Below are 25946 nucleotides of genomic sequence, written 5' to 3'. Positions count from 1 at the left end.
TGAGAGATATGAATATAGTGCCATTGCATTGCCTGTAAGGTGACTGTTATTGTATATTGTCTCTGTTCCTTTCTGATCTACTACTTTTAGGGTCTCTCTTTGCTTAGAGGAACGCTTTCAATTTTTCCTGTAGAGCTGGTTTGGTGTTTGCAAATTCTTTCAGTTTTTGTTTGTCCTGGAAGCTTTTTATCTCTCCTTTTATTTTCAATGATAGCCTAGCTAGATACAGTATTCTTGGCTCCATGTTTTTGTCGTTTAGTGCTCTGAATATATCATGCCAGTTCTTTCTGGCCTGCCAGTTCTCTGTGGCTAAGTCTGCTACCAATCTAATATTTTTACCATTGTATGTTACAGACTTTTTGTCCCGGGCTGATTTCAGGATTTTCTCTTTGTCGCTAAGACTTGTAAATTTTACTATTAAATGATGGGGTGTGGACCTATTCTTATTGATCTTGAGGGAGGTTCTCTGCACCTCCTAGATTTTGATGCTTGTTTCCTCTGCCATATTAGGGAAATTCTCTACAATAATTTACTCCAATATAGCTTCTGCTCCCCTCTCCCTTTCTTCTTCTTCTGCAATCCCAATTATTCTAATGTTGTTTCATCTCATGGTATCACTTATCTCTTGAAATCTCCTGAATTCTCCCCTCGTGGTCCAGTAATTGTTTGCCTCTGTTTTGCTCAGCTTCTTTATTCTCTATCATTTGGTCTTCTATATCACTAATTCTCTCTTCTGCCTCATTATCCTAGCAGTAAGAGCCTCCATTTTTTATTGCACCTTATTAATAGCTTTTTTTATTTCAACTTGGTTAAATTGTACTTCTCCAGAAAGCGCTTTTATTTCTCCGGAGAGGGTTTCTCTAATATCTTCCATGCCTTTTTCAAGCCCAGCTAGAACCTTGAGAATAGTCATTCTGAACTCTAGATCTGACATACTACCAATGTCCATACTGATTAGGTCCCTAGTCTTCGATACTGTCTCTTCTTCTTTTTTTTGTGGTGAGTTTTTCTGCCTTGTCATTTTGTCCAGCATTTGGAGGATTTTTAAACAAAATCCATGTATTTTAAATATTATTCTAATATAAGAAGATGCCAAATATAGTCATACTAACTTCCAATGTTCTCACTTCTTCATGCATCCCTTCTGATATTACCACCATTGTCAACTAACAGTTTTTTACATTAGAAGCCAAAAAGGGACATGGCTGATAGTCAAGGTAATTCATGTTTCTTCCTGAACATAACTGAAATACTGAAATGGTATTAGGGATGTAAAACTCTATTCCATCTTAGAATGTCATCACAACATTCATCACCTCTTAATATTTATTTATTTATTTATTTATTTAATATTCATATCTTAATACTTGTGTAGATGTTAAATAGGTTAGTAATCTGAGCTTTGGTGAGTACCAGCTGGGCCTGTCAAATGTAGTTTGCATAAAAATCAACATAGAATATAAAAGTTACTAGAACAATTCATGACCTAGACAATATTTTTATTCCTGAGGTTTTTCCCAAATGGAAGTATGGCTGTGAATTTGACCACAATCCTTCCAGGGAATATTCACACGTTCTCTAAAAGAGAACATCGGGTCACAAAAGAAACAAGCGCTATTTCCAATTCACAAACATCACTTGAAAATCAATTGTTTAGAATTCAGAATCAGAGGTCCACCTTCAAAAGGCAATTTGCCTCACAACCACAGGTAGAACTTCATGCATTTAAAATGCAAGCATATGCAAGCAATAAAATTAAGCCAAAAACAGTAACAGTAAAGACTGCAGAAATTTAAATCTCTGAAGACATGTGGTGGATCATCTTTCCCAACCCCTTTCTCTGTCCACACAATGCAGAGTGGTCCACTGTGATGTGGATCCCCCACAGCCCACTATGGCTCTGAGACTCCAGCCTGGACCACGCTCAACCTCATGACCAGACTCACTAGAAAGAAAAGTGTCAAACATCTCAGATTGTTCTAAAATGTTTGAGGACTGTAATAGCTGAGAGATGCCATGTCAGGCTTGGTGTTTAATACTAAACACGACGGTTGTTTAGAAAAGAATACGTCTCTCTGGCCTATTTATATTTCTCTCTCCTTCTCCCTTCTATCACCTCAATCCATACACACATATGCGCGTACACACACACACACACACTCCACACACTCATTCACATGTACTTTATTTTAAGTGGGTGTGAGAAGCCCAGTGCGGGGCTCAAACACACGACCCTGAGACCAAGAACTGAGATAAGATCACGAGTCGGACGTCTAACCAGCTGAGCCACCCAGATGCCACTACATGTACATTAAAATCTGATTTGTGCTTTGATGCCAAAAGCTCTCTCCTGGAAAGGTTCATCTCTTTAATATAATAATTATGTCAGAAAATCACAGAAACTTTGAAAACTGGAAGAAAATCCGCTCCAAGCCGCATACTAGTACCATGGTTCTAACAGCATAAAATTTTAATAATGATCATTTTTAAACTACTGACATTTTTAAACTTTATAGCATTTTGTTACACTAAATAAATTTCCAGAAAAACAGCATGTATTTTTGTTTTTAACATTAAAGTTCTTCGTATTGTTAAAATCATGTGACATAAATTTCTATTATAAGAATATTCTTAGAAATAAGAAATAAGGAGTCCTACTTAGCCAAATATAAGTTTATTTAAAATTAAAATTATACTACACTATTCAAATCCAATCAAACCCAATGTATTAATACATATTCAACTTGGGGGGAAATTTATTTCACTTCATATCCCCTTTAAGCCTACATTTCTTTTTTATAAATATAACAGCATCTTAAGTTCAAGTGTGAACAAAACATCGAATGCAAAGTCAGCAGTTTTTTACCTACGGAGTCCACAAAAAAATTGCTTAAAGACTTCATTTGCAAAATGTAGTAGTATAAATATATTTCTGAAATATAGAGAACCTTTGTATAATCATTAATAACAACCATTAAATAAAATCAAGTCTAATACTGACTGAATTTTTCAATATGGTCACGTCTACTTTTTCAAGAGTTCTTTGCAAGTTTTTTTGAGTCAAGTATCTTATTTATTTCCCCTCATTCTAACTTATTTTATCTTTTTAAACAGAATAAAACTTTTACAGAATTAAAATGCTAATTTTATCAACTTTGTATGCTACTTTCCATTAGTTTTCTTGTCACTCTAAACTAGAAAATGACCTGCACTCAAATTGAATGAGATCTTACCTTCTGGTTTGTTGTTTTTCCTCTTCAGCCATTTTTCTACAGTCTCTGCACTAACACTTTCAGATACAAACTCGTCCAACACCTGGGGATGGAGAGAAAGATACGCCTTCACTTTTTCATCTGTCAAACCTGTAAAAGAATTAGAAAAAATGAAATTAATCTAGATGACACCTCCATAAGCATCAAAAATACAGAAAAACGACACATTATGCTAAGATTGATTTAAGATATAAAACAAATGTAAAGATGTATATACACACAATGAAATATTATTCACTCATGAAAAGGACTAAGTTCAGAGATACATGTTACAACACAGAGGAACCTTGAAAACAATATGGCAAGTGAAAAAGGCCAGATACAAAGGACAATTACTGCATGATTCCACTTACATGAAATATCTAGAACAGGCAACCTCATAGAGACAGTAGATTTAGGACTTATGAGGAGCTGAGGGAAGGGGGCATAGGGAATTATGACTTATTAGGGACAGAATTCTGCTTTGGGTGAAAGCCAAGTTTTAGAATTGGACAGAGGTAATGGTTATAGTACATGTGGTGAGTATAATTACTGCCACTAAATGATACACTTGAAACGGTTAAAATGGCAAAATTAATATTATGTTATTTTGCCACTATGAAAAAAAAAGCAAAAAAGACAAAAGTTTAAACCTTTAGCAATTTTAAACTGCGGATGTTGTATCATGTGACACAGCTGTTTTCCAAGAGCAAATCCCAGTGCTGTCCTGGAGCCAATGGTGCACTCCAGTGGGGTAGAGACAAGCTCTACAAAGTAGTTAGATCTTCCTGTAAATAGTCACCATGGCTTCAACTCAAGAGGTAAGTGAAACTCTTAGCCAGATAAGCAAACAGGAAAATGCAGTGCTGGTACATTTTAGGTGCTAAAGCAATGTTTACTGAATAGATTCTTATCTTGCATAGTTTACAGCACAAATTCTCCTTTCTCTCTGAACCCAATGATATAATTAGTATTCAGCTCCAAGCAATCGACATCCAGTTCCTTGGTATTCCATGTATGTAGTCAGTTTCACTAAAATAAGTTTTTGGTCTAGTAACAACTGTTGAATATACATAGGAGTTTCAAACAAAGTACTGTGACATATTTTCCTGTTAACATAAAATATTATATGTTTTGAAATTAGTGCTCATATTGGTATGCCTTTCAATGAGCAACTTCAAATCACAAACAGGTGATCAATAATTATTACTCTGAGATGGCCATTATTTTTACTATTATATCCCCTTGTGAATTATTCAGTCAATTACTATCATCCTTAGGGACAGTCAGGTAAAAAAGGAGGTAGAAAATCTGTCCTTTCAGAGACAGAAAAGAAGAAAAGGAAGCATAGCTTTATGACTCCAGGGAACAGGCTGCATGTTCCCACCGCCAGACAAGCCACAGAATTAACATGTGTTAATTAATTCTGCTGGGGACTAGAGTTACAACTGTTACGATTCCTCAACAGAATGGTACAGTTGAGAAGGCAAATAATTTTTTTTCAATGAATTAATTACTTCCACAATCAATGTAAACTACAGACAGATAAGGATATATAATTATATAGTTGTATTACATAAAAGAAAAATAAGACCCCTGCCTGTTCTCACAAGGCAGAAGAGCTCCAGTGATGTAAAATTTCATTTGAGAAATTCTAGAAGGTGCTGAAGATGAAAGCCTGAGTAAAGTAAGAGAGTTCTCCTGACAGAGTAGATGACCGTCCTCAGATACGAAACGCACGGGATACTCAAGTAACTAACAGCTGCTTTGACCTCAGGAAGACAGACAATGCGGATTTCACCTTCCCTTCAACCATGTCCTTCAGTCTTTCATAGCAGTGCGTAGCTGACATTGGATCCCGTCTTAAAACTTCATCACTTTTGCGGCACAACACTGTACTGGTCTTATCCTAAATTCCATTTTGCCCTTTACCTCTGCTTTCTCTTTAGTGATCTATAATGACGGCAGCAAAATCTGAATCAGGAATAGCAATATACTTTTGATCTCTAGTCCTCGGCTATTCTTCCGTCTTGACTCAAAACTAAATGGGTCAGATCTGTCCCACTTCCTCCCAAAGTGATTCCAACTCTCAGCTCTATTCTCTGTGTGACCGGTACTCTTCATTGTGCCAGAGACGCAGGCCGGAAAAATAAAGTTGTGATTGACTCATGCTCCGTCATCTCATTTCGTCGCAGCGCACAGATACGCACGTCCTGTTTGCCGTATTACACGCCGGATTAAAGGACTTGTATCTAAAATATATGGAGAACACTTAAAACTCAGCAAGAAGATAACAGACCAATTAAAAAGGAGTCAAAGACCTGAACGGACATTTCATCAAAGAAGATAGAGCTATGATATATAAGCACATGAAGAGATGTTCATCTGTCATTAGTGAACTGAAGTTAAAACGAAAATTTGACTCTACTACATACTTATTAGAATGGCTAAGATCTGAAAACTGACTGTCAATTTTGGCAAGGATACGGAGCACCAAAAATTCTCACTCGCTGCTAATAAGAATGCAAAATGGCAGTCACTTTGGACTGTCTGGCAGTTTCTAATAAAGCTAACTAGAATCTTACTATATGACCTGGAAATCACACTGCTAAGTACTTGCTCAACTGACTTGAGGACTTATGTGCACACAAAAATCTGCGTGTCAACGTTCACAGTAGCTTTACTCACTGCCATCCAAAACTGAAAGTACCAAAGCAGTCCAGCAATAGGCAAGGGGAGACAAGAGTGGTGGGAAATCCGTACAATTATATATTATTTGGCAATAAAGAGAAAAGCTAACAAGGGGTGCCCGGGTGGCTCAGTCTACTAAGCCTCTGCCTTCGGCTCAGGTCATGATCTCAGGGTCCTGGGATCAAGCCCCGCGTCAGGGAGTCTGGTTCACCCTCTTCCTTTGCCCCTCCCCACTGCTTGTGTGCATTCACTCTCTCTCTCTGATAAATAAATAAAAATATTTTTTAAAAAAGAGAGAGGGCGCCTGGGTGGCTCAGTGGCTTAACCTTCTGTCTTCAGCTCAGGTCAGGATCTCAGGGTCCTGGGATTGAGACCCACATGGGGCTCTCTGCTCAGCAGGGAGCCTGCTTCCTCCTCTCTCTCTGCCTGCCTCTGTGCCTACTTGTGATCTCTGTCAAATAAATAAATAAAATCTTAAGAAAAGAAATAAAATAAAAAAGAGAGAGAAAGGAGTTAAGCCCTGAAAAACATGATTAGGCTTAAATGCATATTGCTAAGTACAAAAAGCGAGTATGAAAAGGCTGTATATTACGTAATTGTAATTATACAACATTCTGGTAAAGCCAAAACTATAGTGAGAGAGAGTAAAAAAATCATCAGCTGCTAGATGCCTGTGGGGAAGGGAGAAAGACTGAACGAATGAAAGGCTGAAGGGGTGCATCTGTTAGGGTGGTGAACCGATCCCATATGATACCGTAATGGTGAATAAGTGACATCATGTGTTTGCCAAAACCCACAGATGCTGTAAAATTTTAAGAAACCGTTTAGAAAGTCAGGTTATCCTAGAATGGAAGGCAGGTTATGAAAAAGAATCTAAACGTATGACAAATGTACAAAACATCATCCCTGAGGGGGGTGGGGGGTAAGGTGCCGACCGGAGTAACCTTAGAAATGAGTGGAATCTGTATGGCTGGAAGCAATCACTGCACTCTAGTCGACAAAGTTGTCTCACGGCAGGTAGAATTTCACAATTCTCACAACACTATTCATGTACACTGAAGCTGAACAATTAAATAAGTATCGGTGGGAACAAGGCTTCTCAGTGGTAGAGTTGGAGGTTAGAGATAAACAAAAGGAGTCTAGAAAAGTCGACAGGGTAACAGATTAGAGTCTGACACGTCCATATGAACTCATATTTAGCTGAATACGGATACGGACGGCTACCGAGAGATAGACTCCGTAGAGGCTCAGGTCAGTACACAAGATAGACTCCGTAGAGGCTCAGGTCAGTACACACACACATCTCCCTGCTTGGTAGCAGAGAGGACCTACAAGCAACAACACACCAGGACCAGCTCCCGGATTCTGACACCGCTCTCCAGTAAAAGGAACCTCAGCTGCGTCGAGAAATGGGGGAGTCTAGAACAAGTCCACAAAATCTAAGATGAGCTCGGATCATCTTGTTTCCATAAAAGAAGGGTTACGTGTGTGTACATGTGAAACACACAAAATGATGGGATATGCCAAAAGGATACAGAAGTTGACTGAAGGCTCTCCCAATGATTCACACAGGGAACCATCTGAGTAACAGAATAAAGCAGTTTTGGATAATACTCCAAAAAATAAAATAATATCCATGCTATGGTTCCCATGTTTGTATCCTGCCCCTCCACATTCGTATGTTAAACTCCTAATTCCCAAAAGTGATGGCATTACTAGGTAGAGCCTCTGGGGAAGCTTAACTGGTTAGGGTGGAACCCACATCAGGGCTTTACCGAGAGGCTCCAGAGATCCCTAGACCCTCCTGCCACGTGAGGATATAAAAAGTCCATGACCTAAAAGAAGGCCCTCACCCAAGTAAGCAAGTGCAATGACCTTAGACCTCCCACCCTCAGAAATATGAGAAATAAACACTCTTGTTTATAAGCCGCCCAGCCTGCGGTATTTTGTGACAGCAGCCTGAGTGGACTAAAGTAATCCAGGAGTCCTTACTGATGTAGATAAAGGCCTGAATAAATAAACAGAGAAGAACAAATATCCCACACAGAAGAATTCCAAATAATGTATGTAGATACTCTGCCCTCCAGGAGACAGAGCATAACTCCCCACTCCATGATACTTACTTTGTATAAATTAACTAAAACTGAATTTTTAAAGATCAATTCAGTCATAAATGAGTTATGATGTCTAAGTAAACTTCTAGACTAAAAATAATTTTAAAAAATAATAATAATAAATTAATTAATTAAATCCTGGATTTAAGTATGTGGAAGAGAATGAAATGCCAAATACACCATTTTGGTTGTAAACTCCATTTTCCAGAATTCAGAATTCAGAATTCCAGAGTATCAAATAGATTTATATCTCAAATGTCTCAAAAGATGTAAGTACTACTGTCTTCCCAAATTACCATTCATCCTACAGGAAAATCATGACCCTCTTCAATGGGAGAATGGTAGGAAGAGGCATTCTGACCTGGTGATTAAAAATACAGGCAAAAGTTAGATCCTCATCTCACCTACCGACCTGGGCATAAACCTGGGCAGAGAGCCTCGTCTCTCTCAGCCTGGCTTCTTGTCTGTATGGGAATGAGACCTGAACTATAGGAATAGCACTATCTATCACAGGGTCATTAGAATAGTTCGGTAAGGTAATCCATAGACAGCATCTTCTACCTGTATGAAGCCAATATTATAATTTGTTTAGAGGCTCAAATCATAGTTTTATAACTTTCACTTCCTTAAAACTCCAAACTTTCTAATACTTCCACTTCTTAAGCCTTTTTAAAAAGGTTTAATTTTTAAGTAATCTCTGTACCCAACATGGGGTACACATGGGGTACACAACCCCAAGATCAAGAGTTTCACACTCCACCAACTGAGGAGCCAGGTGCCCCCAAAACTTCCATTTTCATTTTAGCACTCAATGTATGCTCAGTGTCCTCAGTCATCAATAGCAATCTCTCTCACTTTTTTAGTAACATGTTATTGACTTTTATTTCCTATTAACATCCGGTTTTGCAAAGAACCTTTGGGCCAATACAGGATCAACCCAGAATAAGACAATGAAATAACAATGACCCACACTCTTAGAAAATGGTACATGTATGATGACAAAACACGTGTCTTTTGTTTTTGTCTTGACTTTGATTTAATGCTTCCATTGCTTCCCATGCCGTATACACCTTGGTATATGTCAAAAAGAGAAAAAAAAAAAAAACAGAGAGAGAGAGAAAGAGAAAAGAAAATGACTTGACAGTTTTTTTTTTCTTTTTGAGAATAAAACCAACAAAAGCAAGGAGGTCAGACCAGAGCTGTCATTAGCGTACACTAGCATCTGATGATTAAAAATCTGCCACTAGAAATCCATACAATGAATTATACAGATTCCAAGGTAACATGGACATCTGAAACAATGTCTTTTTTAAAAATACTTCATTTCTACTAATAAGCTATGTTCTTTCATCTACGCAACATTTATTTCATTCGCCTACATGTGGCAGGGATGCTGAGGAGCAGGGGCTGGGTCAAAGTCGCAGTGACAGAAGGGATGCTCAGGGTACTGACAGACTGAATGAGCAGACAGTTAGAAACATTTGGATGAATTTCACTATTTTCACTATTTTCACGATGCCCACTGAAAACGCCATGAAGGATTACAACCTAAGTTAAACCAAAGCAAAAGCAGCAGAGTGGCACATGTCATGCACAGATTTAGCACTGAACCTGAAGACCTATAACAAAGGGCAAAATAAAGACTGATACATATTTTTATAAAGACAATGGTGTGTCCAGTAACTAAGCCGACAACCTGGGGAACAGATAACCAACAGGTTTATTCTGATGCTGACTAACTGTCTTCAAGAAATAGGCAAACAGATGAAAGCCACAGCAATGCCTGCTACTTCAAATCTTATTCAGTATCTTATTACTGGACCGTAATGAAAAGAATCAGCTTCATTTGTGTTTCAATTCATGGTAATACAAAGTACCAGTGACCAAATGCTACTGTCAATGATCATTCACTTTTCATCTTTTTTTAAACCTAGGAGCAGGACGCTACTTTCTCCCATCTCAGAAGAAATCTTGCAGCTTCTGATAATGTAACACTACCCTTTTGGTTACTGCTGTCTAGAACACATATATTCTGTTTATTCTGATGGAGACTGGGTGTGTACAGACATACATATGTATACAAATTTAAACTTGTAAAACCATACAAACTTAATGGGCTCTCATGTTCTCTATTCCCAACTTCAACAATAATCAACTCATAGCCAATATTTTCCATTTGTACCCCCCACCCCCACCCTCTTCTAATTTTGAAACAATCTCATACATCATTTCAATACATTCATATATGCCAATGTGTATCTCTAAAAAACAAGAACTATCCTAACCACAAAAGTTAGTAGTAAATCCACAGAGAAATTTATCATTAGTTTTAATACCATCAACATCCAAATGTTGAAGTTTCTATTAGTCAATGTTTTTTTAATAGGTTAAATGAACCTGGACCCAGGTAAGGTCTGTATGCTGCAGCTGGAGTTGTGTGGTATTTTTCCTAGGTCTCTTTTATCCTATAAGTTCCCCTCCATCTCTTTTGTTTTCCCCGTTATAATTTATTATTGAAGAAAACACATCTTTTGTTCCGTGTTTTTCTACAGTAGGTATTTTTCTGACTGAATCCCTGTGGTGGTGGTGACCACGTTTATCTGCTCTTTCCATTTCCTGAAGACTGAAATTAGATCTAGAGACCTGAACAAATGGAGGTTGAATCTGGAGGTGGGTAGGCAAGGTTTTAAGTGGTACTGTGTTCTTCTGTCAAAAGGTTTATACCATCTGGCTGTCTCTCTGCTGTGATATTAGCAGCATCTATGATCCAACAGTTACTGATTCATTAGGGCTTGAACAGAGTGGTTTCCTAATTCTGTAATGTCATCTTCATTTATTAGCTGAAATAGTACAAGGAGAAACTTAGTTTCATCGACTGTTTAGTCATATAAGTAAGACAGAATATATGCTTCATTTATTTCCCTTTATTTACGAGTTTGCACAGTGAGTTGGTTTAGTAGCAGTCCCCTGTCGGTGAGCAACTAAAAAAATTAGTATTTTTATGAAATCCCAGATTTGAAAAAATTTGATGTTTCTTCAGTTGTAATTATAGGCCCAAGTTGGAGACATTGTGGGTTTGGATCCAGACCACAGCAACAAAGCAAAGAGTACAATACAGTGAATCATTTTTTTTTTACTTCCACGTGCAGGTACTGCTTTGTTGCACTATACTGCAGGCTGCTAAGAGTGCAATTAGCATTTTGTCTAAAAATACAAGGTATGAACCTTAATTACAAAATACTTTATTCCTTAAAAACTGCTAACCATTATCTGGGCTTTCAGCGGGACATAATCTTTTTGCTGGTGGAGCGTCTTCGTGCCTCCGCACTGATGGTTATTAACGGATCCGAGCGGTGGTTGCTGAAGGCCAGGGCGGTTGGGTCCATTTTTAAAAATACGACAACGCAGTCTGCCGCAGTGACGGACGCTCCCTGCCAGAGACCGTCTCTCTGGAGTCCGTAATTCTGTTTCGTGGCACCGGACCCCCGGAAGGACTCGTTTCCAAACCGGAGCCGGTCCTCCCTGACCCTGCTGGGGCTTCTCCCACGAAGTTTCTGTCCTGCTCTAAGGTCCCTGTCGTGGCTCCCACCATGTCCGCAGGGTCGTCGGCAGGAACGGCCCCGCACGCGGGCCAGGAGTCGGCGGCCAGCCGCGCTCCCGACAGGCCGCTCCTCGGACCCGCTTTCCTCCGGTTCCCACACGCCTGCGGCCGCTTCGTCCGCGGGAGGCGCGAACCTGTCGAGGCCATCCGGGCCGCTCCTCCCCAACTCCGGGCACCGCCGGCAGGAGGGCCTCGTCCCGCGCCTCACGGAGGCGCCCCCCGCACGCCGAGGGGTCCTCACGCGAGGGTCTCGCTCCCCCGCCAGGAGCCGCCGCGGCGGCGGCACAGCTGCGGGACCGTTTCCCAAACAGCGAGCCCTGAAGCCCGCGTCGGCCCGAGGCCAGCGTCCGCCCGGCGACACAGCACGTCCATCCGGCCTTCGGGGGCCGGGCCTGCCGGGAGAGGCCGCATCCCCGCAACCACTTCCCCCGAAGCTGGGGTCGGGCCGGGTTCTCACGCGCGGGGACCTGCTGTGGCCGACGCGCTGCGCCATCTGCAGGGCCGCAGCGACGAGGGAAAGGCGCGGACAGGGTCGCCGCAGCCCGACGGCGGACCTGCGGCCTGCGGGCTCCGACCGGGACGACAGCGCGGCGGCCCGCGCCGGTCCCCGGCTCCTCGCAGCAGCTTCCGGAGCGGCCCCGTAAAGCGCGCTGGAGGCGCGGGGCTGCGCGTCGTGCTCACCAGCGGCGCGACAGCGTGACGTCGGAACGCAAAGCGGCGCGGCCGTCCGCCTCCACGCCGGCGTCCTCAAGGAGCCGCTTTCCCGCGACGCCGCGGGCTCTCCCCGGTCCGAACCCCGGACGGCGCCTCCTCGCGGGCGGCCCCGTTCCCGCCGCAAGCCGGCTCCGGGCAGCCGCCCGCCCAGCTTCCCGCGCGGCCTCCGGGGGTCGGCGGCCGCCCCAGCCCCGCGGGCCCTGCTGCCCGTCGCCCTGGGACCCACGCGCTCGGCGTCTCTCCGCGGCCGCGCCCGGGAACATCCATCCCCGAGTGGGCGGTTCGCGGCGCCCGAAGCAGCGCGGACGGACCGTGAGGGCGCCCGGGCGGCCCGGCCGCGAAGCCGCTGCCTCGGGCTCGGGTCGTGGTCCCGGCGCCCGGGTCCGAGCCCGCGTCGGGCGCCCTGCTCGGCGGAGACCCGCTCCTCCCCCGGCTCCGCGGCCTCCGCCGCGTCCGGTCTTGACTTCGGAGCAACGTCCCGTCGGAGAAGCCGGTCAGTCGGCGGCCACTCCCGGTCGGCGCGGAGGCCGCGGGAGCCGGCGCCGCGGGAGGAGGCGCGGCCGGGCCGGGACGGACGAGCCTCGGGGTCGGGTCACCGCGTCCGTCCCCGGGCCACGGGCCACGCGGGGGCTGCGGCGGGAGCGGAGGCGCGGCCTGCTAAAGCCCCGGCCCGGCTTCACCTTCACGTCCTCCGGGGTCGCCCCCGACGACCGTCGCCTCCCGGCTGGGACCCGCGCTCCGCTCTTCGACTGAAATTGCGCATTAAACCCCGACGGCGCCATCAGAGGCTGTGACAGGTGCGAGGCACGTTGGAGCGGAAATGGCCCGAGTCGCGGGTCAGCCGCGGGCGGAGGACGAATTCGGGTTCGGCGACCCCACGCTCCGGTCCTGCAGCCCCGCCGCCCCGCCGCCCCCCGCCGTTTCCCTCGCCCCCGGCCGCGGGACACCCGGAGCCGATTCGAGAACACCTGCCCATAAGCTCACGTCCTTTTCTTTCGAAGATTCTATTTAGTTATTGGAGACGGAGAGGGAGAGCGACAGCACAAGCCCGGGGCACAGCACAGGCAGAAGCAGACGCCCCGCCCAGCAGGGAGGCCAGCGCGGGGCTCCGTCGCAGCGGCCCAGCCGAAGGCAGACCCTTAACCGACGGAGCCCCCCAGACCCCCCACGAAACGCACGTCCTGCCCTCCCTGCCCTTGTCCTTCGTGCTTCCATTGCAGTCTGCCCTTACGTCCAGATCCCGCGGTGACCCTTCCATTAGGTCCGTGTCCTCTTACTAACTTCAGCCTCTCCGAGGGAGCCACACACTCCACGAGGGCCGGAACGCATCTCCCTTTGTCCCTGTAGCGCAGTCCCTGGCTTGGTGCAGCCAAGACCTAGCACAGGGGCCTGACCCTGCTCTCCTCCGGGAGGCTGCCTGCTTGCAAGGCTGGCCCTTGGCCGGCCCTTGGGAACTCGGCTCTGAAGTCGTCCAGTGGCCCCTGCGCTAGGCTGTGCGCGGACAGTGTGCTTTGTGCCAAACACCTGCTTTCCTTCTACAAGTCTGCAGATTGGGACAGTGACAGGCAGAGGGTGCCTATATAACCCGCCACAGTAAAAACACAGAGTATGAAGTCTGAACTGAGGTTTCCGGGTAGTCAACACTCCCCACGTGTCTGCACAATTGTTTCTGGGAACAAACAGCTCCTGCGTTGCTTCACTGGGAGGACCAGCACATGGATGTGGCAGGTCCGCCTGGTCTTTGCCTTGTGTGTCTTTCCCTTTGTGGATGTTGCATTCCTTTTCTCTTTTGCTGTAAGAAATCTTAGCGGAGAGGATGACTATATGCCGTGTCCTGGAGTCTTCTAGCAAAGCACCAAACTTAAAGTACTCTTACGAACCCCCAACACAGGACCATCATCACTAGACGAGTTAATCAATGAGTCAGTCTTTGTCTTAATGTGATTTCACAGATATCTAGATGTGCTTGCTGGAAACTGGCCAGTCCCGCATGATCACAGATGCATCCAAGTTGGAAAACAAGTGTCCAAGCAAAAGACCCTCTTAGTAGTCCACGCTCCTACTCAAGTTCCTAATCTCCCTTGAGATCAGATGGGATTTCTTTCTTTAACATTACCTTCATGTTTCTTTTTCCACCCAAACAGTTTAATGTCTATTTCCTGAAAAATTAGAATTTCTTTACATTTGGATATGTTTCCCTAATTCTGGACAGCCTTCAGTCCACCTATAACACCAGTTCCAGAAATATATCCCTGTATGTAGTACAACATGGAACACTTTATATTAAAGTTTTTCTCTCTAATGTGCTGGTAGACATGAGTTTCCAAACATAAGACTTTATACAGTAGCTTCTTCTAATCATTTATCAAAACAGGGAAGAGATTAATAGGCTCTAAAGGTAATTTATTTTTCGGCTTCTTTATGTAAAAAGGCAAAGTCCTTTCTATGCAATAAATGGAGGTTATCACATGACACATATAAATGGTTTTCAATATCATTAAAATGTCTCCAAAGCTGTAACAAAAACAAAGGGATAAGATGCTTCTTTGGGTTTTTGTCAAGCCCACAGACTCAGAGAAATAGAGAACAGAACGGTGGTTGCCAAAAGTTGAGGGGAGGGGAGTAAAGGGAGATGTTTGTCGGAGTACAAAGTCCTAGTTATAAGATGAATCAATTCTGGGAACCTAATTTGTAGACTGGTTGACTATAATGAACAATACTGTATTACATACTTGCAAGTAGTTAAGAGTGTAAGGTCTTAAAAGTTATCACCACACACAAAAAAGGCGGAGGATGGCATGTTAACTAGCCTTTTTATGGTAATTCTTTCTCAATATATGCAAGTATAAAATCACTAAGCTGTACACTCAAAATTATACATAAGACAGTATCTCGGGGCACCTGGGTGGCTCAGTGGGTTAAAGCCTCTGCCTTCGGCTCAGGTCATGATCTCAGGGTCCTGGGATCGAGCCCTGCAGGGGGCTCTCTGCTCAGCAGGGAGCCTGCTTCCTCCTCTCTCTCTCTGCCTGCCTCTCTGCCTACTTGTGATCTCTGTCTGTCAAATAAATAAATAAAATCTTAAAAAAAAAAAAAAGACAATTATCTCAATAAATTTGAAAAAAAAATTAATGCCTTACAATAATTATCTCTGCCTTCTATCTATCTCACCTAAGTAATTTCTTCCCATCCAAGTACATTCCCGCTGAAAGACTGTCTAAGACTTAAAAAGAAGTCATTTAGTGAAACTTGATTGAATATACTGCCAGGATTCTGACCTATATAAATGATTATTCCACGTGAATTAACAGCTGCAGGGTGCTTTGGTTGCAGAGAAGACATTGTTTCTAACACTCGTAATTTGCATTTATCAGAAGGCAAATCCCACAGTGCTATATTTCTAAGCCAAAATAAAATTAAGTATGTGTTTTCCCTTGGCTGAGAACATCAATGAAAGTTTCTTTAACTGTGAAAGCCAAATGAAAACCTAAGTTGCTCAAAGTGATAATGATGAAAACAATGATTTTTCAAGTAGAACTGAAAGAATTAGCTTAAGTACACCACAAGTCACCCTTCCCATGACTCAGAAAACTATACCTCCAAAGTAGAGTCTAAAATGAAAGATTATCCAGTATAAAGGATTTAAGACTCTCGCCTCTTACCAATTCAGTGGGGTAAACCCAGAGTAAGCTGGTGGAAGACAGCACGTCCCGGTTCCTCAGGTTCTGGGTAAGCAGACACAACCTCCATCTATTCAGGCCAAGTTCCTTAAGAAACTCACTTACCCCTCTAAGACTCTGTGGCCTCACAAACAAAAGACAGGGACAATAATAGTACTACTCCATAGGGAGTAGGGATTTAGGGATATTTAAAGGAATATGTGCAAACATCTGCACACATACTGATTACCGAGTGAATTATTTAATAACACCTATCTAAAATAATAAGCACTTTTATATCAAGAAATACTAGGATTTAAAATTTTGACAGAAATCCAGTCATGCTGTTTAAATGTAATCTGACTTCACGAAACCCATATTTACCTATATTTAGCAAATACTTCATCTAGGTGTTATTTCAGAAATAGGAATATTTTAGATATACCCGTGAGTGTTTAAATTGGGAATACAGACTGCCTAGCTAACCACCATATTAACAAGAATGTGTGCCTAACTACTTACTCACCACAAAGGAACCAGGCAGGTCTAAATTCAACAGCTTCCAGAAGGACCACGCAGGGATAGGTGCCACAGGCTGGATGAAGTCAGTGAGCTCCTGGAAAGAGCCCGAGGAACGTGGAGCTCAAGGGCACACATCTGATGACACTCAAGCCAGCTGAGGGCAAATCTAAGTGAACTGGAGAGCTGTCCTGAAGAAGTCATCAGTGAATGAGAAGATGGGTAAAAACAGGGAATGAGTAAGCAGCCTAGAGGTAAAGATGGAAGTAATCCAAGAAAGTTCAAGGCTTTGGCCTTAAAGATAGCTGGGATGGATGAAACTCCCCTTTCTGGATGACGGTGACATGCCTGAAATGGTTTGAGAGTCCGGATGGCTGATCTGGATTAAAGGCACAAGGACTGAGTAACCATCCAATTTGAAAAGTAGCAGGTAGATTCAATGTTGCTAACGGGAGCCACATGGTAACATTAGCCAAGTGCCTGAGATCCAACTCTGCCCCCTGAAAGTCAAAGTGGTTTCTCAAGTGTTGGGACAACAGCCACTAAATACATACAGGCCTAATGCCAAATAAATACACTCTGCACCTTAGCCACAAACAATGAATCTGCGGACAGCCATTTCAGCCACCAAAGGGAAAGTACAACCCACATATTTAAAGTAATAACGACAAGAAAAATTTTAAATCCATTACTATATACTGAGATTACTAAGTAAAGCATTTGATAAAATGTAAAAAAAAAAAAAAAAAGGGGGGGGGGTGCCTGGGTGGCTCAATTGGTTAAGTGACCACCTTCCGCTCAGGTCATGATCCTGGAGTCCCAGGATCGAGTCCCACATAAGGCTCCCTGCTCGGCAGGCAGTCTGCTTCTCCTGCTGACTTTTCTCCTCTCTCTCTCTCTCTCTTTCAAATAAATAAATAAAATCTTAAAAAAAAAACACTAATAATAAATGCTGCCATAGAAATAAACTTCTCGTAGTATACACGTTTTAAGAAGGCTTTTAAAATATACTTTATAAAGGAAAGAAAAGCAAGTTTCACATGATGCAACTTAGTGTGGTGAAATAGAAATAGAAAAATGGAGAAAAGAGAAACACACAAAAAGAGACTAATGCACAAAATACACAGACTTTCAGTCAATAAGTTCAGTTTTCACTGTTTCACCACCAGGATTTAGATAACACAAGCAGGATAAAAGCAATCATTTCTTATGACCATTTAACGCCCTGATGATACGTTCTTTTAGTATTCACATCAGCATTTTTATTTATCTAAGTCTAAAAGAATCATACCCTAAAAGTGAAAGTCTACAAATCCCTTATGTCAGGGATTTCTATAAACCATTCCTTTCACGTTTCAAAGGGGATTTAAAAAGTCATGTGCTCACATGTAAATTTGAAATGAAGAAAATGAAAGAATAGACATTTTCTCAAAATGACTAAAAGTCATATTTTTCTTTACTAGAAAACATAACTGCTTAAAAATTTTTATTATAAGTTGATCCAGATACTGCATTTTTCTAGACTTCCTCTACAAAAGTATATTAATTACTATTTTATACTTTTGCGATCAATGTAATTCACTTAAAAATATTGTTCAACTCTTACTATATCAGGTATTAAACTATGTTTTAGGAAGAATCAGGGACTTTAAAAACATTAGGAAGATGAGCAGTCAGAAAGATAACTATGCTGCCAGGTTGATAAATTACATCCATTGAATACAAAATGTTTTTAACACAATTCTAAGCACTGAAGTTCATTTATTCACTTGGGAAATATTTATTGAATGCCTACTAAGAACAAAGCTTATCTACGTGGTCAGTATAAAATAAGTAATAACCTTAAGCTTATGGAGTTTTAAAATTCTCTTTAATACTGATAAGCCTAGCCCACAAGAATGAGTGACAAGTTCAAAAAGACAATGAAAGAGTAGGAAACATCCAAGGTGACTCCACCACTTCTACCTTAGGTAACAGACAGTGACTGAACCACAGGAGGTAATGAACAATTCATGGAAAAGAAAGTGGTTTTGGTTTGAGATCTGTGGAACTTCGGTTGCCTACGAGATTATCTATATGTTGATTCCTTGTGAAAAGTACGAAATATAAAGCTGTAGCCCAGAAGAAAGCAGGGACTAAGAGGTGTACACTGAGAAGTCATTGTATTGATCATAGATTTACAGATGAATTAGATTTCCCAGGAATAATGGACTGCATCCTAGATGGCAAAAGAAAATGTTAATTTGCATCTTTGCCCTATGCTATTTTTTAAAATCATGGGAGAAAACTGTAGTATTCACTGTTTCATTAAAAACATTATGCCATTCTACATGAACAGACATTTCTCCAAAGACAACACCCAGATGGCCAACAGACACATGAAAAGATGCTCAACAACATTCATCATCAGCAAAATGCAAATCAAAACCACATTGAGATAGCGCCTCACACCTGACAGAAAGACTAACATCAAAAACACGAGACGGACGCCTAGCTGGCTCAGTTGGTTAAGTGTCTGACTCTGGGTTTCAGCTCAAGTCATAATCTCGGAGTCCCAGTATGGAACCCTGCATCAGGCTCCCTGACCAGTGGGGAGTCTGCTTGAGGACTTTTCTCTCCTGTTCTTCTGTCCCTCCTGCCCCACTCTCTGTCTCTCTCCAAAAAAAAAAAAAAAAAAAAAAAAACCACAAGAAACAATAAGTGTTGTGAAAGATGTGGAGAAAAAGGAGCCCTCATGTACTGTTGGTGGGAATGCAACCTGCTGCAGCCACTGAAAACAGTGTGGCGTTTCCTCAAAAAGTTAAAAACAGAATTACCATATAATCCAGCAATTCCACTACTGGGTATTTACCCCAAGATTATGAAAACACTAACTGAAGAAGATATATGCACCCCTATGATTACTGTAGCACTATCCACAATAGCCAAATTATGGAAGCAACCCAAGTATCCGATAGATAAATGGATGAAGACGGTTCGGGGCGGGGGGGCACTGAGGGGCTCAATAGGTTAAGCGTCTGCCTTTGGCTCAGGTCATGATCTCAAGGTTCTGGGATGAACCTTCCTCTCCCTCTACCGCTCCCTATGCTTGTGCTCTCTCTCTCTCTCTCACAGTCTTTCTCTCAAATAAATAAATAAAAATTAAGAATGAAATTTTTAAAAACGGATGTGGTATATAAATGCCGTGGAATATTACTAAACCACAAAAGAAGAATGAGATCTTCCCATTTGTAATGACATGAATGGATCTAGATAAGAGTACAATGCTAAGTGATAGAAGTCAGTCAGAGAAAAACAAATACTATTATGATTTCACTCACATATGCAATTTAAGGAACAAAACAAGCCAAGGGGGAAAAGAGAGAGATAAAGCAAGAAACAGACTCTAAACTATAGAGGACAAACTGGTGGTCACCAGAGGGAAGGTGGGTGGAGGGAGGGGTAAGATAGGTGAAAGGGATTGGGGAAATGCATTGATCATGATGCGCACTGAGTAATGTATAGAATTGCTGACTCACAATACTGTAAACCTGAAACTAGTATAACACTATATGTTAGCTATACTGGAATTAAAATGTTTAATAATGATGATGATGACAAAGGTTATAGTATCATTCTAGAAAAATGCAAAGCAGATATACATTTTTTAATTGGACTATAGAGAAAATCTTTTGATCAATTCCCTCTTTATTCAAACCATGAAGATTCAAAACCACAGTGACTTACAGAAAAGCATTTTGTGGCAAGCAATACTCTAAGATGCCCCAATATGTTCTGCTGGTGTATACACCCTGCACAACATGCAGGACTGTGAGTATGATGGACTTTGCTCTCGTGATTAGGTGATGTTACATTGTAGATTGGCCTTAAAATAAGGAGATTATTGAGTTGGGTCTGACCCAATCACATGAGCCATTTTAAGAGCAGAGAATTTTCTCCTGCTGGTGGTAGAAGAGGAAGGCTAAGGTTCAAAGCACATGGAAGGCTCAAAGTGCCACTACTAACTGGAGATGGAGAGTCCGGTGTTGAGACTGCAGACAACCTCTGGCGGAGAGGCTGCAAGCTAACAGTTGGCAAGGGAATGGGGAACACAGTTCCACAATCACAAGGAACTGAATTCTGCCAATGACAAGGAAGAGCTGGGAAGCAGAGGTGTCCCCAGGACCTTCCCCAGAACCTCTACATAAGAAGTTACTATGGTGAACACCTTAATGTTAGTCTTGTGATAATGTGAGCAAAGGAAACAGTCCCACAGTGTCAGACTGCTGGTCTACAGAAGTGCGAGCCAATAAACATGCCCTGTTTCAAGCCGCTCGATTTGTGGTCATTTGTTATGCAACAACAGAAAACTATTAATAGACTTTTGGAAGTTGGATTATTTTTATTATTTTAGGCTAATAAACACATATTATTTTTAAGATTTTACTTATTTATTTGACAGAGGGAGAGATCACAAGAAGGCAGAGCAGCAGGCAGAGAGAGGGGGGGAAGCAGGCTCCCCGCTCAGCAGAGAGCCCGATGTGGGGCTCCAACCCAGGATCCTGAGATCATGACCCAAATCGAAGGCAGAGGCCTAATGCACTGAACCACCCAGGCACCCCAGTAAACACGTATTTTTAATACAATTTCCAAACTATGTTGCACATAACCAATTTAACAAAACACATCAGTGCCAAAAGCTGTCAAAGACATACAGATTCAGAAGAGTGTACCTCTCCACTTCCCCGACCTCATAATAGCACCAAGAGGCTCAGAGATACAAGCACAGAAGTCCTACGGGACTACGTGCGTGATTATGAGGGACACATCAATTGCTAGTGAAACATGTTGAAAGGTTCTAATTTGTGGAAATATGTGTTTATTAAACGAGATACTGCACCACCCTCAGCAGAACAAAGCAAGCATCAGCCCAGGATTCCCTGAAGAGCCGAGGCAAAGCCCTTATTAGGTTTTCAGGTACATGGCAGCACATTCTCAAGAGAAGAGCATAAAGCCAGCTTGCACTGTCACAACAAAACACCACACACCAGGTGACTTGAACCACAGGACTCTGTTTCCTCACAGTTCTGGAGTCTGGGAAGTCCAATTTCAAGGTTCCACCAGGGTCTGGCTCCTGGACAGGCCTCTCTTCTGGCTGTCCTGACACAGTGGAGAGCACTAGTCTTCTAGTGCTTCTAGGACACTAATATCCTATTAGGATATCTTATGATATTATTTATGATAATACAATATTATGATATTCAATTACTTCCTTACTCCAAATATGGTCACATTGGAGGCTAAGGCTTCAAAATATCGATTTTGGGGGAACACAGTTCTGTCCATAGCAGCAGAGATTTCTAATTTAAATATCTTAAATCATTTCAGTTGGTGACAGAATGTTCTCAAGAAAATTATTTTAAATTTGCTTAAATTTTAAAATAGCAATGAGCAGGTAGATGTCACAAATGTAAGGGATAGAGTGTTAAATAACTCAGTGAATGAGAATAAGTGGTTAAAAGATATTAACATCAGGAGAGAGGAGCAAGATGGCAGAGGAGTAGAAGACTGAAATGCTGTGAGGTCCCAGGAGTTCAGCTAGTTATCAAACCATTCTGAACACGTACAAACTCAACAGGAGATAGAAGAGAAGACCAGCAATTCTAGGAACAGAAAATTGACCACTTTCAGGAAGGCAGGATAGGCAGAGAATGAAATCCAGAGCAACGGGAAGATAGACCATGGTGGGAGTGGCCGGCTCCCAGAAAGCAGTGAAGCAGCAGAGCACAAAATCAAAACTTTTAAAAGTCTATTCCACTGAGGGACGTCACTCCAGAGGCTAAGTGGGTGATGGAGCCCTCACAGGGACAGCATGGTCTCACGACCCGCAGGGTCACAGAAAGACCAGGGGTGTCTGAGTGTGACAGAGCTCACAGGTATCAGAGCAGGGAAGCCAGCTGCAGAGACGAAGCCAAGGAGTGAGCTCCCAGCTCGGGGTTACCTTAAACCATGATCCAGGGCACAGTCAGACCACTCCTCTTCAGGCAGGGACCCCACAAGTGGCAGATCTGGAGAGAACCCCTCCATCCTCCTCTAGGATAAATGGCGTAGGACCACGCAGCAGGAATCTACAGGGTTTGGTGACTCCAAACGGGGCCACATGTCAGAGATAGAAACGCTATCTAATAAGGCCAAGTGAGCTCCACATGAGTGTGGCCAAAGACCAGGGAGACGGAGGGATTGACTGATTTTCTCCAAGGACATACTGAGGAGTGGGGCCCCGAGCTCTCGGCTCCTCCAGCCAGAGACTGGGCAGCCACCATTTTCATTCCCGTTCTCCAATGCTCTACTGAAATCGTTCAGGGAACAAAAGCTCCCAAGAGCTAACCGGAGCAGATTACTTAGCCTGGTCCCCGGCAAGGATGCTGCAATCGCACCTCAGGCAAAAAAGTTTCAGAATCACGGCAACAGCCCCCTCTCCCAGAAGACCAACAAGAACATCCACCCAAGACCAAGTTCATGGATCAATGAGAACAGCGGAGCTCCAGAGCTGGGGGGAGCAGCACAAAGAATTCTTGGTTTTTTCCTTTAGCCTTTCAAAGATAATTTTTTAATTTTATTTTTTCTTATTCTATTTTTAAAATTTGTCCTCTTTACTATTTTAACATTTTTAAACTATTTTATTTTATCAAAACCTTTTTAAAAATCTTTTTTAATCTTCATTGTTAGTCATATTTTATCCCTTCATTGTATTTAACCTTATTTCTTGTATACACATAAGTTTTTCTTTTTTTTTTTTAAATTCTGGGATACAGTTTCTTCTAATAGATCAAAATATACCCTAAATCAAGTGTATGCCTTTGTTCTAGTCTCCAGCTTGATTATATTCTTTCCTCCTTTTTTTTTTCTTTAACCAACTTCTTATCAATTCCTTTTTTAGAATCATTTCTAATTTTCATCATCATAATCATATTCCAGACCTTTATCAAGTTTACCCTTATTTTTGTATAAGTTTTTTTTTCTTTAAAATTTTGGGTAGTTTCTTCTAACAGAATCAAATACACCCCAAATCAAGTAACTGGCTCTGTTCTATTCACCAGTCTAATATATACATTTTTTTTTTCATATTTCCCCCCTTTCTTCTTCCCACCCCCTGCTCATTCACTTACCCTCTCCCCCCTGCCCCAGTTTTGGGTCTCTTCTGATTTGGTTAGTGTATACTATTCTGGGGTCATTGCTACCCATTTATTATTTTGCTCTCTCATTCATCCATTCTTACCTGGATAAAATGAAAAGATGGAAAAATGCACCTCAAAAAGAAAAGAACAAGAGACAGTACTGATGGCTAGGGACCTAATCAATAATGACATTAGTAATATGTCACAACTAGAGTTCTGAAAGATGATTATCAAGGTGCTAGGTGGGTCCAAAAAAAGCACAAAAGATATTAGAGAATCCCTTTCTGGAGATATAAAAGAGCTAAAATCTAACCAAGCTGAAATTTTTAAAAAAGTTATTAATGAGATGCAATAAAAAATGGAGGTTCTTACTGCTAGGATAATGATGCAGAAGAGAGAATTAGTGATATAGCAGACCAAATGACAGAGAATAAAGAAGCTGAGCAAAAGAGAGACAAACTACTACTAGACCATGAGGGGAGAATTCGAAAGATAAGTGATACCATAAGAAAAAACAGTATTAGAAGAATTGAGATCCCAGAAGAAAAAGAAAAAGAGAGGGGCAGAAGGTATATTGGAGCAAATTATACTAGAGAATTTCCCTAGTTTGGCAAAGGGAACAAACATCAAAATCCAGAAGGCACAGAGAAATCCCCTAAAAATCAATAAAAATAGATCCATGCCCCATCGTCTAATAGTAAAACTTACAAGTCTCAGTGACAATTAGAAATTCCTGAAAACATCTTGGGACAAGAGGTCTGTAACATACAACAGTAGAAATATTAGATTGGCAGCAGACCCATCCACAGAGACCTGGCAGGCCAGAAAGGACTGGCATGATGTATTCAGAGCACTAAATGAGAATAATATTCACCCAAAAATATTAGATACAGTTAGGATGTCATTGAAAATAGAGGAAAGATAAAAAGCTTCCATGACAAATTGAACTAAAAGAATCTGTGAACACCAAACCAGCCCTATAAGAAATATTGAAAGGGATCCTCTAAGCAAAGAGTGAGCCTAAAAGTAACACCAGAAAGGAACAAAGACAAGATATAGTAACAGTCACCTTACAGGCAATACAACAGCAATAATTCATATCTTTCAAGTTACCCTGAATGTAAATGGGCTATATTCCCCAATCAAAAGACACATGGTATCAGAATGGATTAAAAAAAAAAAAGACCCATTGATATACTGTCTACAAAAAACTCATTTTAGACCCAAAGATACCTCCAGATTTAAAGTGAAGGGGTGGAAAAACAATTTACCATGCTAATGGACATCAAAAAAAAGCTGGGATGGCAATCCTTATATCAGATAAATTAGATTTTAAGCCAAAGACTATAAGAGATGAGGAAGGACACTGTAGCATACTTAAAGGGTCTTTCCAACAAGACCTGAACATTTTAAATATCTATGCCTAAAATATCATAGCAGCCAATTATATAAACCAATTAATAACAAAATCAAAGAAACACATCAATAATAATACAATAATAGTAAGGGACTTTAACAATCCCCTTACTGAAATGGACAGATCATCTAAGCAAAAAGATCAACAAGGAAATAAAGGCTTTAAGTGACACAATGGACCAGATGGACATCATAAATATACTAAGAACATTTCATCACAAAGCAAGAGAATATACATTCTTCTCTAGTGCACATGGAACATTCTCCAGAATAGATCATATCCTGGGTCATAAATCAGGTCTCAACCAGTATCAAAAGACTGGGGTCATTCCCTGCGTATTTTCAGACCACAAGGCTCTGAAGCTAGAACTCAATCACAAGAGGGAAGCTGTACAAATACACGGAGGCTAAAGAGCATCCCACTAAAGAATGACTGGGCCAACCTGGAAATTAAAGAAGAATTGAAAAAATTTCATGGAAAGAAATTAAATGAAAATGAGAGGAAAGTAAATAGGAATATAAGTGTTTCTCAAACAAGAAAGGTCTCAAGTGTACAACCTAACCCTACACCTAAAGGAACTGGAGAAAGAACAGCAAAGAAAGCCTACACCCAGCAGGAGAAATCAATGAAATAGAAACCAAAACAACAGCAGAACAAATCAATGAAACTAGGAGCTGGTTCTTTGAAAGAATAAGACTGATAAACCCCTGGCCAGACTTATCAAAAGGAAAAGAGAAGAGACCCATAAATAAAGTCATGAATGAAAGAGGAGAGATCACAACCAACAACAAAGAAATACAATTATAAGAACATATTATGAGCAACT

At 41.8% G+C, this 25946-nt stretch overlaps 1 protein-coding gene across 7 annotated transcripts in view; it reads right to left on the bottom strand.

Annotated features, from left to right (window-relative positions):
- PDE10A (phosphodiesterase 10A) overlaps positions 1-25946 on the bottom strand; it is a 569606-nt gene that overhangs the window by 170442 nt on the left and 373218 nt on the right. For all 7 annotated transcript variants that reach the window (XM_032338528.1, XM_032338527.1, XM_032338526.1 and 4 more), the window contains one exon: positions 3234-3362. In XM_032338528.1, the coding sequence (XP_032194419.1) occupies positions 3234-3362 (129 nt within the window). The remainder of the gene's footprint in view (positions 1-3233; positions 3363-25946) is intronic.

Source organism: Mustela erminea, chromosome 4 (genome assembly GCF_009829155.1).
Source record: "Mustela erminea isolate mMusErm1 chromosome 4, mMusErm1.Pri, whole genome shotgun sequence".
Classification (NCBI taxonomy): Eukaryota; Metazoa; Chordata; class Mammalia; order Carnivora; family Mustelidae; genus Mustela; species Mustela erminea.
Note: the sequence above shows the minus strand (reverse complement) of the source record. Positions and strands in the feature narration are given on the sequence as shown.